The sequence below is a fragment of the Oncorhynchus mykiss genome, chromosome 5, assembly GCF_057628025.1.
Source record: "Oncorhynchus mykiss isolate SJ-2025 chromosome 5, ASM5762802v1, whole genome shotgun sequence".
In the NCBI taxonomy this organism is placed as follows: domain Eukaryota; kingdom Metazoa; phylum Chordata; class Actinopteri; order Salmoniformes; family Salmonidae; genus Oncorhynchus; species Oncorhynchus mykiss.
Window position 1 is genome coordinate 44,631,188 of NC_143026.1, and position 18,406 is coordinate 44,649,593.

General features: G+C 42.2%; 1 protein-coding gene across 1 annotated transcript; it reads left to right on the plus strand.

The window, feature by feature from the left end:
* Positions 1-7,491: 7,491 nt before the first annotated feature.
* LOC110523907 (uncharacterized) lies at positions 7,492-12,096 on the plus strand. Its single transcript, XM_090234976.1, has 4 exons — positions 7,492-7,970; positions 8,252-8,422; positions 8,997-9,111; positions 9,258-12,096. The coding sequence occupies exons 1-4, from the start codon at positions 7,949-7,951 to the stop codon at positions 9,457-9,459; spliced, it is 510 nt and encodes a 169-aa protein (XP_090091102.1). The 5' UTR covers positions 7,492-7,948; the 3' UTR covers positions 9,460-12,096.
* The last annotated feature ends 6,310 nt before the right edge of the window (positions 12,097-18,406 follow it).

An 18,406-nucleotide genomic window follows, 5' to 3' on the forward strand; every position in this document is an offset into this window, starting at 1 on the left:
AAAAGTTCAAGGGGGCCGAATACTTTCGCAAGGCACTGTACCTACTGGAGCGCGTGCTACGGGTGGGTGCTGCTATGGTGACCAGTGAGCTGAGATAACGCGGGGCTTTACCTAGCAGAGACTTGTAGATGACCTGGTGTCAGTGGGTTTGGCGGCGGGTATGAAGCGAGGGCCAGCCAACGAGAGCATACAGGTCACAGTGGTGGGTAGTATATGGGGCTTTGGTGACAAAACGGATGGCACTGTGACAGACTGCATCCAATTTGTTGAGTAGACTGTTGGAGACTATTTTGTAAATGACATTGCCGAAGTCGAGGATCGGTAGGATGGTCAGTTTTACAAGGGTATGTTTGGCAGCATGAGTGAAGGATGCTTTGTTGCGAAATAGGAAGCCGATTGTAGATTTAATTTTGGATTGGAGATGCTTGATGTGAGTCTGGAAGGAGAATTTACAGTCTAACCAGACACCTAGGTATTTGTTGTTGTCCACATATTCTAAGTCAGAACCGTCCAGAGTAGTGATGCTGGACGGGCGGGCGAGTGCGGGCATCGATCGGTTGAATAGGATGCATTTAGTTTTACTTGCATTTAAGAGCAGTTGGAGGCCACGGAAGGAGAGTTGTATGGCGTTGAAGCTCGTCTGGAGGTTATGTCTGCAGAGGCAGTATTGAGTAGCTTGGATGAAAGGTGGATGAAAGGTGCCCAGAGTCAACAGCCTGCTCCTCAGTCCCAGTTGCTAATATATGCATATTATTAGTATTGGATAGAAAACACTCTGAAGTTTCTGAAACTGTTTGAATGATGTCTGTGAGTATAACAGAACTCATATGGCAGGCAAAAATCTGAGAAGAAATCCAAACAGGAAGTGGAAAATCTGAGGTTGGTTGATTTTCAACCCAGCTCCTATTGAATACACAGTGGGATATGGATAAAGTTGCACTTCCTAGGGATTCCACTAAATGTCAACTAAATGTCTACTGTGTTGTGGAGCCGGATGGGAGCTCTTTGAGTCAGTGGTCTGGCAGAGAGCCAGGTCCTGGTCACGCGCATTTCACATGATAGCGACCTGCGTTCCATGACTTCTCTACAGACATAGGAACTCTCCGGTTGGAACTTCATTGAAGATTTATGATAACACCATCCTAAAGATTGATTCTATACTTAGTTTGACAAGTTTCTTCGACCTGTAATATAACTTTTTGAAGTTTTCGTCCGACTTTCGGATGGACCTGCACCAGCGTTTGGATTTGTGTACTAAACACACTAACAAAAGTAGCTACTTGGACATAAATCATGGACATTATCGAACAAATCAAGCATTTATTGTGGAACTAGGATTCCTGGGAGTGCATTCTGATGAAGATCGTCAAAGGTAAGGGAATATTTATAATGTGATTTATGATTTCTGTTGACTCCCACATGGCGGATAATTTTATTTATTTTCTGAGCGCCGTCTCAGATTATTGAGTGGTTTGCTTTTTCCATTTTTTAAAAATCTGACACAGCGGTTGCATTAACGTCTAACAATTGTATTTATCAACATTTATGATGAGTATTTCTGTAAAATGATGTGGCTCCCTGCAATATCACCGAATGTTTTTGGAACTAGTGAATGTAACGCACCAATGTATACTGAGATTTTTTTATATAAATATGAACATTATCAAACAAAACATACATGTATTGCGTAACATGAAGTCCTATGAGTGTCATCTGATGAAGATCATCAAATATTAGTGATTCATTTTATCTCTATTTGTGCTTTTTGTGACTCCTCTCTTTGGCTGGAAAAATGGCTGAATTTTTCAGTGAGTTGGTGGTGACCTAACATAATTGTTTGTGGTGCTTTCGCTGTAAAGCCTATTTGAAATCGAACACTGTGGTGGGATTAACAACAAGTTTACCTTTAAAACGGTATTAGATACATGTATGTTTGAGGACTTTTAATTTAGAGATTTCTGTTGATTTGAATTTGGCGCCATGCACTTTCACTGGCTGTTGTCATATCATCCCATTAACTGGATTGCAGCCCTAAGAAGTTTTAACACAGTGTCCAAAGAAGAGCCAGAAGTATACAGAATGGTGTCATTTGCATAGAGGTGGATCAGAGAATCACCAGCAGCAAGAGCGACATCATTGATGTATATAGAGAAGAGAGTCGGCCCGAGAATTGAACCAAGTGGCACCCCCATAGAGTTTGAACTACCTGTATGTAAACGTCCTTTTTTCAAAGACACTGTCTTTCAAAGATAATTCGTAAGAATCCAATTAACCTCACAGATCTTCATTGTAAAGGGTTTAAACACGGTTTCCCATGCTTGTTCAATGATCCATAAACAATGGATGAATATGCACCTGTGGAACGGTCGTTAAAACGTCTTCAGTCTAGGGTCCTTTTTTTCTGAATTTCCGCCTGACTGGCGTTCCCAAAGTAAACTGAGCATTGGCTCTCCCAAAAAATATTCAGGATGGTTTTTCTTTGGATTATCTCCTACCATATCTATTGTGTTATAGTCTCATCCATTATTTTAACATTTCTACAAACTTCAAAGTGTTTTCTATCCAATGGTGCCAATTATATGCATATCCTGGCTGAGTAACAGGCAGTTTACTTTGGGAACGCCAGTCAGGCGGAAATTCAGAAAAAAGGACCCTAGCCTGAAGACGTTTTAACGACCGTTCCACAGGTGCATATTCATTCATTGTTTATGGATCATTGAACAAGCATGGGAAACCATGTTTAAACCCTTTACAATGAAGATCTGTGAGGTTAATTGGATTCTTACGAATTATCTTTGAAAGACAGGGTCCTTGAAAAAAGGACGTTTACATACATACAGTGCCTTGCGAAAGTATTCGGCCCCCTTGAACTTTGCGACCTTATGCCACATTTCAGGCTTCAAACATAAAGATATAAAACTGTATTTTTTTGTGAAGAATCAACAACAAGTGGGACACAATCATGAAGTGGAACGACATTTATTGGATATTTCAAACTTTTTTAACAAATCAAAAACTGAAAAATTAGGCGTGCAAAATTATTCAGCCCCTTTACTTTCAGTGCAGCAAACTCCCTCCAGAAGTTCAGTGAGGATCTCTGAATGATCCAATGTTGACCTAAATGACTAATGATGATAAATACAATCCACCTGTGTGTAATCAAGTCTCCGTATAAATGCACCTGCACTGTGATAGTCTCAGATGTCCGTTAAAAGCGCAGAGAGCATCATGAAGAACAAGGAACACACCAGGCAGGTCCGAGATACTGTTGTGAAGAAGTTTAAAGCCGGATTTGGATCCAAAAAGATTTCCCAAGCTTTAAACATCCCAAGGAGCACTGTGCAAGCGATAATATTGAAATGGAAGGAGTATCAGACCACTGCAAATCTACCAAGACCTGGCCGTCCCTCTAAACTTTCAGCTCATACAAGGAGAAGACTGCTCAGAGATGCAGCCAAGAGGCCCATGATCACTCTGGATGAACTGCAGAGATCTACAGCTGAGGTGGGAGACTCTGTCCATAGGACAACAATCAGTTGTATATTGCACAAATCTGGCCTTTATGGAAGAGTGGCAAGAAGAAAGCCATTTCTTAAAGATATCCATAAAAAGTGTTGTTTAAAGTTTGCCACAAGCCACCTGGGAGACACACCAAACATGTGGAAGAAGGTGCTCTGGTCAGATGAAACCAAAATTGAACTTTTTGGCAACAATGCAAAACGTTATGTTTGGCGTAAAAGCAACACAGCTCATCACCCTGAACACACCATCCCCACTGTCAAACATGGTGGTGGCAGCATCATGGTTTGGGCCTGCTTTTCTTCAGCAGGGACAGGGAAGATGGTTAAAATTGATGGGAAGATGGATGGAGCCAAATACAGGACCATTCTGGAAGAAAACCTGATGGAGTCTGCAAAAGACCTGAGACTGGGACAGAGATTTGTCTTCCAACAAGACAATGATCCAAAACATAAAGCAAAATCTACAATGGAATGGTTCAAAAATCAACATATCCAGGTGTTATAATGGCCAAGTCAAAGTCCACACGAGAATCTGTGGAAAGAACTGAAAACTGCTGTTCACAAATGCTCTCCATCCATCCTCACTGAGCTCGAGCTGTTTTGCAAAGAGGAATGGGAAAAAATGTCAGTCTCTCGATGTGCAAAACTGATAGAGACATACCCCAAGCGACTTACAGCTGTAATCGCAGCAAAAGGTGGCGCTACAAAGTATTAACTTAAGGGGGCTGAATAATTTTGCACACCCAATTTTTCAGTTTTTGATTTGTTAAAAAAATTTGAAATATCCAATAAATGTCGTTCCACTTCATGATTGTGTCCCACTTGTTGTTGATTCTTCACAAAAAAATAAAGTTTTATATCTTTATGTTTGAAGCCTGAAATGTGGCAAAAGGTCGCAAAGTTCAAGGGGGCCGAATACTTTCGCAAGGCACTGTATATGTCAGAGCGGCATTGGGCTAAGATGCAGTGGCATCGTATAGAGTACAGTATATTTAGATGAGATGGGTGTTGCAATATTTGCAAACAATTAAAGTGACTAAGATACCGTAGCATAGAATAGCATAGAGTACAGTTTACACATATGAGGTGAGTAATGCAAGATACAGAGACATTATTAATTAAGTGGCTAGTGTTTAATTTCCTTAAAGTGGCCAGTTATTCCTAGTCTGTCTATCGGCAGCAGCCTCTGATGTGCTGGAGATGGCTGTTTAACAGTCAGTGGTGTTTTATAGAATACAATACAGTATATACATATGAAATGGGTGATGCGATGTGTAGACACAATTTAAAAGTGACTGCGATATCTTAGAATAGTGTTGTGTACGGTTTATACATATGAGATGAGCAATGATAGATACGGGAACATTATTAAAGTGGCTACTGGTCCATTTCTAAAAGGGGGATTCCTAATCTATGTCTATAGGCAGCTGCCTCTAATGTGCCAGTCATGGCTGTTTTGCAGTCTGGTGGCCTTGAGATCAAAGCTGTTTTTCACTCTTGTTCCCAGCTTTGATGCACCTGTACTGACCTCGCCTTCTGGATGATAACAGGGTGAACAGGCAGTGGCTCGGTGGTTGATGTCCTTGATGATCTTTTTGGCCTTCCTATGGCATCGGGTGCTGTAGGTGTCTAGGAGGATGGGAGGTTTGCCGCTGGTAATGCGTTGGGCAGACCGCACCACCCTCTGGAGAGCTTTGCAATTGTGGGTGGTGCAGTTGCCACACCAGGCGGTGATAAAGGTTTGTGAGGGTTTTAGGTGTTAAGCCACATTTCTTTAGCCTCCCAAGATTGAAGAGGCGCTGTTGCGGCTTCTTCACCACACTGTCTGTGTGGGTGGACTATTTCAGTTATTCAGTGATGTGTAAGCCGAGAAACTTGAAGCTTTCCACCTTCTCCACTGTGGTCCCATCGATGTGGATATGGGGGCGTGCCCTCTGCTGTTTCCTGAAGTCCACGATCATCTCCTTAGTTTTGTTGACGTTGAGTGAGAGGTTATTATCCTGGCACCACACTCCCAGAGCCCTCACCTCCTCCCTGTAGGCTGTCTCATCTTATGTTGGTAATCAATCAAATTTCAATCAAATGTATTTATAAAGCCCTTTTTACATCAGCCGATGTCACAAAGTGCTATATAGAAACCCAGCCTAAAACCACAAACAGTAGGCAATGCAGATGTAGAAGCACGGTGGCTAGGAAACCCCCCCTAGAAAGGCAGGAACTGAGAAAGAAACCTACAGAGGAACCAGGGTTTTGGGGGGCGGCCTGTCCTCTTCTGGCTGTGCCAGGTGGAGATTATAACACGACATGGCCAAGATGTTCAAACGTTCATAGATGACCAGCAGGGTCAAATAGTAATAATCACAGTGGTTGTAGAGGGTGCAACAGGTCAGCACCTCAGAAGTGAATGTCAGTTGGCTTTTCATAGCTGATCATTCAGAGTTAGAGACAGCAGGTGCGGTAGAGAGAGAAAACAGCAGGTCTGGGACAGGTAGCACATCCGGTGAACAGGTCAGTGTTCCATAGCCACAGACAGACCAGTTGAAACTGGAGCAGCAGGACGACGAGGTGGACTGGGGACAGCAAGGAGTCATCCGGTCAGGTAGTATTGAGGCATGGCCCTAGGGCTCTGGTCCTCCGAGAGAAGACAGAAAAGAGAGAAAGAGAGAGAGTTAGAAGGAGCATACTTAAATACACACAGGACACTGGATAAGACAGGATAAATACTCCAGATATAACAGACTGACCCTAGCCCCCCGACACAAACTATTGCAGCATAAATACAGAAGGCTGAGACAGGAGGGGTCGGGAGACACTGTGGCCCCGTTCGACGATACCCCCGGACAGGGCCAACGAGGCAGGATATAACCCCACCCACTTTGCTAAAGCACATCCCCCCCACCACTAGAGGGATATCTTCAAACCACCAACTTACTACCCTGAGACAAGGCCGAGTATAGCCCATGAAGATCTACCCCACGGCACAAACCCGAGGGGGGCGTCAACCCGGACGGGAAGATCATGTCAGTGACTCAACCCACTCAAGTGACGCACCCCTCCTAGGGATGGCATGGAAGAGCATCAGTAAGCCAGTGACTCAGCCCCCATAATAGGGTTAGAGGCAGAGATCAAGCCTACTACTGTTGTGTCATCTGCAAACTTGATTGAGTTGGAGGTGTGCTAGGCTATGCAGTCACGGGTGAACAGGGAGTAGAGGATGGGGCTGAGCCCCAGTGTTGAGGATCAGCGAAGAGGAGGTGTTGTTTCCTACCTTCACCACCTGGGGACGACCCATCAGGAAGTCCAGGACCCAGTTGCACAGAGCGGGGTTCAAACCCAGGGCCTTGAGCTTGATGATGAGCTTGGAGGGTACTATGGTGTTGAATGCAGAGTTAATATCAATGAACAGCATTCTTACTTGTGTGCAGTGTGTGGGCGTTTGCATTGTCTGTGGATCTATTGGGGCGGTAAGCAAATTGAAGTGGGTCTAGGGTGGCAGGTGAGGTGGAGGTGATATGATCCTTGACTAGTCTCTCAAAGCACTTCATGATGACAGAGTTGAGTGCTACGGAACGATAGTAATTTAGTTCAATTACCTTTGCTTTCTTAGGTACAGGGACAATGGTGGCCATCTTGAAGCATGTGGGGACAACAGACTGGGATAGTGAGAGATTTAATATACCTGTGAACACACCACAGTCAGCTGGTCTGCGATACTTCCCAATTGCACTGTAGGTACGTTTTTCCTATGCCAGAATACAATTATTGAGGAGGTCAGGTCACCATGTACAAGTAATGTGGCATTTAGAAGCCACTTTCCTCTGTGAATGTAGAGGGAAAATAATGATGTTTTTGTTGTGCAGACCAAAGATGCTAGAATCGTATTTTCTTGCCCACAACCTTGCGCGTGACCTCGGTATACTGCATTGTTACATTGTCACAATACAAATCACAGTTCTCCATTATAAAAAGCAAAGCTTCGAACTTTACCTTCACAGAGGAGCGCTCCATGATTTGCATGCTGAGATTCCTGCGGTGGGTGTGACCTCACTGGAGAAGGCTGGGCAAATATGCGCAAAAATGCCATCAGGGGTTTGAGCATGCGGCCTTTGGGGAGGGTAGCCACAATGCTGGATGGATGCTTTTCTCCAGAGAGTATCGCATCCTCTGGAATACAGAGCTTGTGGACTTGGAACAGAAGAGAGGAGCAGTATTTCTTTTTATTTATTTCTTTTTATTTTATCTTTATTTAACGAGGCAAGTCAGTTTAAGAACAAATTCTTGTTTTCAATGACGGCCTCGGAACAGTGGGTTACGTAACTGCCTGTATCACTGTGTTAACTGAAGGTTTACTTTAGCCTGTTGCAATAGGCCTAGAAGAAGCATTCTGCATGTGAGCTTGGATTATTGGCAAACTCCGGGAGAACAGAATGAGTTTGGCAACTTTTTGGGGTAGGCCATGTGTACAGATTGATTTTTTTGTCACATTTGTTTTAAGTTCAGAAATGTCTGTAGCCTATATTTATTTCAACATCAAATAAAATAAATGATCCCCTAATGTATTTTATGGTTTTCTTGCCGGCAGTTGTTGGAATTACAATTGGATCACATAGGCTTTTGTCAATATTTTGTTAACAATTTGTATCTGGCCCTTGGCCCTAGTTTGCTCATCTGAAACTGTTTACACGCTATACCTAAATATTAGCCATTCTCTCTTATCCATGGCTGTGAAGGATCTGAATGTACCAAAACCATAGAGGTATTGACCAGAGCGGTGGACTCTGGGAAAACGATCCAGCAGAACGCTGATTACCTGAACCAGTTCAAAGAGATGAACTCTCCTGCTGGGGACAGAAAACATTGTGATGCGGGCTTGGTCTTACCCTTCCTAGGCCTCACTGGAAGTAAGTTGGACATTAATTGCGTAACATTACTGATATCAACCTACATGGCCTCCATAAACTCACTGCAGTGAATTTGAGTTTGACTTTGGGTGAATTTATTCGGCCTCTCTTGCTTTGTAATACGATTTATGTTCCCTCTTTATCACACGTTCATTATCCTGCATCATTTGTTTGTTTGTTTGTCTTAATTCACCAAAACAACATAGGCTAAGCCTCAGTCAAGCTGTTTTCCCAGCTGTTATCGCTCTGTCATTGAAAATATGGTTCTGAAGGAATGTGTTAAAACTGTGTTTGCCAGTCTGCTGGCCAGCATTCTGGACAGTGTCTCCAGGGCCATCTTCAGTAGGCAAATGTTGTGAAACATTGCAGATAGAAATGTCATGAATAGAACCAACATGATTCCTTATTCTACAGGTCAGAGAGGCATGTCTGTTCTACATGCTATATCTCTATCCGAACGTCGTACAATGCTGTGCCCTGCCGAACGCACCCCAGGGCTAAAGCCTGAGTGTAAATACAACACTCACAACATCCATATTAAACGTCTACCCTATGTCTTTCTCTTTTCCCGAAGGTCCAAAGCAGAGTCGAAACTGTTGTAAAAATGGTGGCACCTGTATTTTGGGAAGCTTTTGCGCATGCCCGCCACACTTCATTGACCGGAGCTGTGAATACCACGAACGCGTCGGGTAATTTCATTTCCCAATAATTAACATCCCCATATTTCCAGGCCTGTTTGACAGTGGAGGAAACACATATTCAGTAGTCTAAAGTGATGTATCGAGCCTGTTTTGACATGTATCTCTCTGCTCTGCTCTGCTCCCTGTTCCTGCAGGAGCTGTGGTATCATTCCCCACGGAGAGTGGGTGCAGAAAGGCTGTGTGGATTTGGGCTGTGTGGATTTCCCTCGGAAACAGTGCATGAGGACTGTGTTAAGAAGACACTTTATGACACTGACGGATGTTTTAAAAAATTCTCTCCAAAATGTCACTAAATTGTTTGAAACACACTGGCCTGTGCTTTTGAGGCTCAGATAAGAGTGACAGACCTTGTGGTGCAACTGGCATCAGTTGAAGAACTGTGCTCTCCATTTCATTTATGGCATTCCTATTGTAGCCTGCTGTTTGCTGATTGTAAACTAAAAATGGCATCATTCACATTTAAACATGAGCTAGCCTGTATAACCTCAATGGTATATCTGCTCAGGCCTTCTTACTTAAAAGCTCCTGAGTGGCGCAGCGGTCTAAGGCACTGCATCTCAGTGCTAGTGGCGTCTCAACAGACCCTGGTTTGTATCATAACCGGCCGTGATTGGGAGTCCCATAGAGCGGCTCTCAGATTGGTTAGGTTTTGGTAAGCCGTCATTGTAAACAAGAATTTGTTCTTATTTGACTTGGCTAGTTAAATAAAAAATGCAAAAATGCACAAGTGTCTCAATTCATATCACCCAGACATGGTTTGTGTTGATAATAAAAGGAGTGGTCGAGCAGGTTTCTTTGCTAATGCCTTTGAGAGGGGCAGGTATTATCAGAGGTGGCACCAGTTTGGCTGTGAATGGGTGATGATAAAAACCATTTGCACCTCACTGGGCAGCCAAATGGGCTCCTGTGATTCATCACAGGTTGCTGTTCTGCCCTGAAAAGCCACAAAAGATTATTCCGAGACCACAGAGGCCTGGTTTTCAGGTCTGAGGATGTGTTAACGGACATTTTTCACTGATTCACATTCCTCCATTTCAGTTCATGCTAAAGTTACTGTCATTTTTCTTTCTCTCCTCTCTTTCCATTTCAGTTTAGTCCCCTTCATTTATGCTAAGTTCCTGTATTTCTTCTCTTTTCAGATGAGGACCAGGAAGTCCGCTGGTTTCATTCGTTGGGTGTTGCAGACTAAGTAACTACTGTGTCTAGTACTACTGTTTCTTAGTTTGCTCGTTTGAGAAGCTAGGGATGAATTAGATGGATTTCAGCCTCAAAGGCCTCAGAATGAAATGACTCCTGGTTTTGAGCAGCGTACTGAAATATCTGCGTCACTGAAATTAAAATGTTAATCCTAGTGGAAGTCGTAGCTACAACTTGCTGGGTTAAAAGCAACTGTCTTGTAAGTGTGAAGGAGGCTGTACATAAGATTTTTATAACAACTATTTTGTATTGTGCTATTTATTCTCAATCTTTCTAGATTTGATGAATATGTGTTTTGGTGGTTGAACGCCTCAGTAATTTCATGTGTCCTTTGTTGTACGCTCTTGCTTTACAAATGGAAAATTATGACGTACACTATATATACAAAGTATGTGGACACTCCTTAAAATGAGTGAATTCGGCAATTTATACAGCTGATATTGACAGGTGTATAAAAACGACCACACAGCCATGCAATCTCCATGGACAAACATTAGCAGTAGAATGGCCTTACTGAAGAGTTCAGTGACTTTCGATGTTGCACCGTCATAGGATGCCACCTTTCCAACAAGTCTGTTAGTCAACTTTCTTCCCAAGTGGTAGGCCACACAAGCTCACAGAACCAGACTGCCGAGTGCTGAAGCACTGTCCTCGGTTGCAACACTCACTACCGAGTTCCAAACTGCCTCTGGAAGCAACGTCAATACAAGAACTGTACGTCAGGAGCTTCTTGAAATGGGTTTCCATGGCCGAGCAGCCGCACAAAAGCCTTAGATCGCCATGAGCAATGCCAAAATGGGTCCCCTTGTCACCACCCCATGGGTCTCCCGGTTACGGCCGGCTGCAACAGAGCCTGGTCTCAAACCCGGATCTGTAGTGGCACAGCTAGAACCGCAATGCAGTGCCTTAGACCACTGTCCCACTCAGGAGGCCTGGAATGAGATGTTTGACGAGCAGGTGTCCACAAACTTTCATGTAGTGTATGTTTGTCTCTGGTAGTACACATTGTGACCAGTATTATTGCATGTTTTACTGTTTTAAATGTGTTCTTAACAGAAACACAGTTTCACTTTTTAACCAAGTTCTTTTTGACTTATTCACTCTGAACCATGTTCTTTTTGACTCATCTTATTAGTCGTATTTGCAGTTCAAACATCTGTTTAATGTTCCTATCTGCAGGGACTGGGAGAGAGCTTGCGCGACCTGTGATTGTTGACCTTTTGCCTGTTTTTCCTTATCTAAGATAAACAATTAGTCCAGCCAATTGATCAGCAGCGCTGACGTTCCAGGTTGGTGTGTTAAAACATGATTTTATTGTATTAATAGTCGCTGCTTGGTCAAAGCTGTTTGTATTGGACGTGATAGGAATGAAATGGGTTCATGTCATTCAAATTCAGATAACTTGATATTGACTGTTTATTTGTGCAATCATATTATCATAGAAAAACTGGGAATCTGGTATGGCTGATAAGGTTGACCAATAACCCAGGTTGTTGGATACTTAACCTATGCAGGTACAATATAATTTGCTGGCATAATTCATTGGAATGCAAGCAAACCAACAGAGATCCTATTATTGGATTCTATGTGTAATTATATTGTCAAACCCATAAAAAAAAGTTTTTAAATGTGTCATGGTGAAACAAAATAAATGGACTTAATAGCAATAGCATTTAATAGTAAAGAAATTGTAATGTGAATCAGAACGCCAGAGGATATTTATTAATAATTGAATCTCAATTTTTAAGAGTTGTAATTAAAACACGTTTAAACAAACTACCGATTGATTGGTTTTTGTAAATGTAATTTGGCCCATTGTCTCTCCCAGCCAGTGCTGAAACACAAGGACCCCTCAAAGCTCTATTTATCTCTGTTTTCGTTTCTGCAGAACATAACACAGATTAGATTTGGCACCGAGTCGTGACACAAGGGGAGGGAGAATAAAGTAGACTTTCGAGTTAATCAAACGTTTGTTGTCTATGTGCTGCTATGCCCATGTCAGGACTGAAGGTCCACTTCCTGCTCTTCCGCTGTGACAGGCTGAACAAATCAAGGGGTCAGCCACTGAACACTCTTCAGAAATAGAAAGGGACATAGTTAGAACTCCCAGCTCACTGATGGCTCTCCTTCTTTGGCACTTCCTCGGTCTACAAGGTCAACTGGATGTTGGTCCAATCAGCCTCAGCCAGAAACCCAAAACCACTGATGGCTCTTCCTGTGTAGTGTGTACCAGGTCTGAGTAAACAGCCTCAGCTTAGACAAACTCTAAATCACTGATGGCTTTCCCTGTGTACCACGACTGAATGTTGGGTCAGACAGAGACAGACAGACAGACAGAGATTTTCAGCGCTAAAACAGCATTTTGATTTACTTTCTTAGTGACAAGGAGCATGTGTGGGCCAGTAACCAAAAGGTTGCTGGATTGAATCCCTGAGCTGACAAGGTAAAAATATGTTGTTCTGCCCCTGAACAAGGCAGTTAACCTACTATTCCCCGGTAGGCCGTCATTGTAAATAATCATTTGTTCTTAACTGACTTGCCTAGTTGAATAAAGGTTAAAAAAATAAAATACAATTTAAAAAAGTGCTTTAATAAAGTATTTTTCCTTAAGTCTTTTGGGGGGTATCTGTACTTTACTTTACTATTTATATTTCTGACAACTTTTACTTTTGCTTCACTCCATTCCTGAAGAAAGAATGTACTATTTCTGACACACAAAAGTACTTGTTACATTTTGAATGCTTAGCAGGACCAGACAATGGTCCTATTTACACACTTATCAAGAGAACATCCCGGGTCATCCCTATTGCCTCTGACATGGCGGACTCACGAAACACAAATGCTTTGTTTGTAAATTATGTTGGAGTGTTGGAGTGTGTCCCCGGCTATCCGTAAATACATAAAAACAAGAAAATGGTGTTGTCTGATTTGCTTAATATAAGGAATTTGTAATGATTTATACTTTTACTTTCTATGCTATTTATACCAAATACTTTTAGACTTTTACTCAAGTATTATTTTACTGGGTGAACTTCACTTGAGTAATTTTCTATGAAGGTATCTTTACTTTTACTCAAGTATGACAATTGGGTACTTTTTCCATCAATGGTCCTGGGCAAATAAGCATTGTCAGTGAAGATTATTATTGAAAAGGTTTTTCTTACTGGAGGACCCATGAAACTGGCCCTGTAATGCAATGAGGATTGTTACGTATAAATTGACAGACTGTATAGGAGGCCCATGTCATGTCTTACTCTTTGTAATGATGGGATTGAGTTGCTGGTAAAGAGATGGTAGCTAAATGCCCTGGACTAATCCCCCCATCCAACACAGTGATTTATTGAGTTGCTCCTGTGTGCTGCCTCTCTCTCTCTGCCTCTCTCTCTCTGCCTCTCTCTCTCTGCCTCCCTCTCTCTGCCTCCCTCTCCCTATCTCTCTCTCTCTCTGCCTCTCTCTCTGCCTCTCTCTCTCTGCCTCTCTCTCTCTCTGCCTCTCGCTCTGCCTCTCTCTCTCTCTGCCTCTCTCTCTCTGCCTCTCTCTCTCTCTCTCTCTCTCCATTCACCGAGGGGACAGGACAGTAGAGTCAGGGAAATCGAAGAGGGGGAGGGATTTGCCTCTTCATCAACAACAAATGGTGATTCGAGCGCAGTGGAAGTCTCGACACGTTTTGGAATACCTGATGGTCAAATATTGACCTTTCCACCTCTCGAGGGAGTTTTCAGATGTTATCTTGACTGTTCTATAAATTACACAAGAAACAAGTAATATAGAATCATCAAATGAGCTAAAGGACCTCTATATCAGGTGGTGTGAAAGGAATGCCAGGAAAATCTTTAAAAACTCCAGCCGCCTAAACCATAGACTGTTTTCTCTGCTTCTGTGGTACCGGTGCATAAAGTCTGACACAACAGGCTCCTGAAAAGCTTCTATCCCCAATCCAATAAGACTACTAAATAGCTAACAAAATGGCCACACGGACTATGTGAGTAGACCGTTTAATATTTGCACACTCACAGGACTCTACACAGTTACACACACTGACACTCCAACACACACATAGCATGCACACACATGTAAACTGACTATGCACACACGCACACCCACTCACATACAATCCTCATTTGCGTTGATTTTACTCTGTTTATCATACATCCTGATACCTAGTCACCTAATATACTGTATCTACCTAAATCACTTCAGTGTCCCTGCACATTGTAAATAATATAGTTTCTTACTTCCTTGTGTTCTTATTACTTTTTTTTGTCCTACCTTATTTTATTTTTAGTGCTTGTGGCAGAAGAATCAGAATTACTTGGGTAACATAGATAATTCAGATATCTTATCTGCATAATATGCTTATATTATATACTTGTTATTAGAATATATCCCGTCGGACTCTGGTGTTGGCAGTTGCACTTCTTCCCTCATCTGGGGCTCAGTCACCTGGGGCCCAGAGAGGGGAGAGGTCAGGCTTGTCTTTCATATGTCCCTGGTGCTATGCAGAATATCAGAAAGGGAAGAGGACAGGATGGAACATTGTCTTCATATGTGAATGTGTCTTTACCTATTCTTAAACCATGTGAAGGGATGGCGTGATTAACGGGGAAACAATTACTTGTCTCCACATTGTCTGTGCGCCAGTCACTCCCTCCTTTGGCGTTGGGGAGATAAGGTTTGAGACAGATGTGTGGGGCAGAGTCTGAAACCATTGTATGTCATCTCTGATGTTGCACTTATCCTGGGATAGTGTATGACCTAGAGGCTCACTCCCCTCAGTGAGCTTGTCCAGGAGTGGGGTCAAGAAGGGGTTTTACTTGAGATGGGAGTATCTGGAGTTGACAATTGATTTATGCCATTGGATGAGTTGGTGTTTTTTGTGCTATGATGTACCAGGAACGAGATCGTAACCTCGTTTTAGGAGCCAAACTGAACGATAAGAACAGAATTTACAGTGAATGCTATCTGGCTATGGGATACTCCTTTCTCATTTAAAAAGTCTCACTTTGTGACCCGTCCCAAACATCTGTGGTTTGTTATGTCAACTAGGGGGTGGATCTTTGCTATAAAAGATCTCAGTAGACTTTGTGTCGTGGCTTTCAACAAATCACCTGAGGGTGATTCATCGACCAGCCATCGCTATTGCAAAGCTCTCACTAATAAAGATTCAGTTGAAGTATAACTCTGACTTGTATGATAAGTTTGTCTCTCCTCATTTGATAATACAGAAATGAACCACCACATGCTGCATTGATATTGATTACTGCATTGTTGGGTTTGGAGCTTACAAGAAAGGCACTTCACTGTACTTGTGTGGGGGGAGGCAGTTTGCTCTTTGGTTCTCTAGTGCTCCTCTATTTTTCCTCAAGCAAGGGGGAAGGCTGATGACATCATGGATTACCATCAAACCAACTCCTTGAAGGGCCTGCTCTTTGGAAGTTTGCAGTTGTGTGTAAAAAAAACACACAAAAAAACACACTGTTGTACACTTTAGTGTGTACTTTACTGTATTTATACTTGGGATATTGCTTTTCAACAGTAAAAGTGTTTTTATACGTGGCAACTACTGTTCTTCAGAATTCTAAAAGGTTCTTGAAATGGATGGAAGCCTGCAGATGTGTCCCTTTCATTGCACACAGCACATTGGTTAGTGTTGATTTTTCAGTGTAACATTTCTAATGTTGATTCAAGAGTTGAATTAAAACTCAGTGGTGTAAAATAACCCCAGGTTTGGTGTTAATAACCATCCTTGAACCAAAACCACGCCCATCGCTATCATATGTCCCAGCATGCTCTATTGCAGGTAGATTTTTTGAATTGTTAGTTTCAGTATCTATGTTTTTGCATGTACATGGTTTGATTAATTCATAATATCCTACTCAAATATACATTTTTCTAAATTATTCCAATCTCTTACTTGGACTTATTGCACCTGTTACTGAAATGGTTGTTCCAGTTTTGATGTCTAAGATAGTTTCAAATCTTCCCAACCCTGGCAATTATTCTGGCAGTGAATAAAAATTCCAAATGCTGGATATCCTAACTCTGACTGGATTGCAACAGGATTTGCATATTACTTTGCAAGCCATCATAATGTGACTTGAAGGCCTGATATGGCCTTTAAACTATGAGTTTCAGGCCACTGTATTGGGGTAAAACTAGACCCTCAAAAGAAGGCCTTATGAAATATAAATTGTCTTAAACAATGCAATTTTAATGGCAACATATTCACTTAGGATCTCACTTGGTGAAGGCCAGAGGACTGAAAATGAATGAACACAACAACCATGTCTCTGTCAGTAGAAATCACAGTCATCGGTGGTACTGGTAACTAAAATTCATTCGAAAGGCACCGGGTGAAATATGCAAATAAGGCTTGAAACCCGACAGCAGGGCAATTTAATTCCGGTCCTGGAAGGAAGAAACATTTCTGGTTTGGGATTTTTGTATGGTTTTTTAAAAAAAAACTCCCATTTATGGTTCTTCCGAACAGCCGACCCTAAAATGGTTCTCCTATGGCATCGCTCTCAAGAACCTTATTTGGTTCCAAATTCCGTCTTTATTCCGTATTTTTCCGTCTTTATAGTCTAGGACAGGTCCTCCTGAATCGACTGGGCCCCAACCAATGCCTGCTGACCTGGGAGCATATAGACTCAATCACCAGCAATGCTCCTGTCTGGATCAGTCTTGACAAGTCACGGCTTGATCTCATAACATGATAACACACATACCCTATTTAGGCCGACAACTATCCCCACAAACATCCTTATAAACTCCTCACTATTATAATGGAGATGGAGTCACAACTGATCCAGATTTTTTTATTTTTAAAGGGATTTTCTAGTGAGCCAATAGTAGTGAGATTCCACCATGCTAGTTTTGAGGACGCCGCCCACCATTCAGGACAAGACTTTAATCCATGGAGTCCTTCTTCAGAGATAGTGTATTTCTTTTCTTTTATCTCCTTCACCCCACTGGCACGCAGGGGCGGAGTCAATGACCCTACTACACATAATCATGAGAAGCTCTGAGATGAGGTGTGTGTGTGTTGTGTGTGTGCTCGTGCATGTCTGCGTGCCTGCCTGCTTGCGTTTGTGTGTGTGTGTGTGCGTGCCAGCGAGGGATTTAGTTTTGAAAGTGAAACTCAACTGAGTTTGTAACAGATTAAAGATGCCTAGGGTTACAACCAAGAAATCTTTAGAATCCCATGGAGATGGACTCATGCATGGGCAGACTGATCTCTCTCCTTCTGATTCAATGTCCTCTGAGGCAGGAGTCCACGGTGCAGTCAATAGATACATGTCAAGACTCGTAGAAACACATTTTATACAAGAATTCATGTGATCCATAAAATCGGTATAGCATTTTACAGTTGAGATGTGAGCTGCACACTGCTTCATGAAAGGCAGAAAAATGTGCTTCTCCAAAGAGAATTGCAATCTTTCTTTGTGTATGATGTCTTGATTATTCCATAAGGGTTGAAGAGAGCATAAGATGAAAACAAGAAACATTAAAAGCTTCTCGGAAGGCTTCAAATCATCACCCTAAAGTGTGTCCTTCCTTATCTGTTATGTTTTATAATGTTTTATACCAAGAGCATGCGGAATGAAAATGAAATCGAATGGAAGGAAGGAAGGAAGGAAGGAAGGAAGGAAGGAAGGAAGGAAGGAAGGAAGGAAGGAAGGAAGGAAGGGTAATAGGGCAATCTTTAAAGTGAAGAAGTGTTTGTTTCATTGAACAACAAACATCAATTTACACAATAATTTATGTTACATTTTCAACAATCTCTAATGCATTTTCTAGTAGGCCTACATTACAAATGTATTAAAAGCAAAGACCTTACACTTTTCTTGACTTCTTTGTAAGGCCTGAACCCTAAAATGTATATTTCCCTCCATTCTTTGGGACAGTTGAGGGAGTTATTTGTGGAAGAGAGACGGTCCTATCTGGACTTGATAAGACAACATGAAAGATGCTTCCGTATCACCTCTGTAAGTGGAAACCCTTAGTCACTGGGCATAAACTCAGTGCTTCAAGTGGCTGAATTCTACAGTAAGTTGTGCTTCTCTTAGCAAGGTTAATAGGGGGT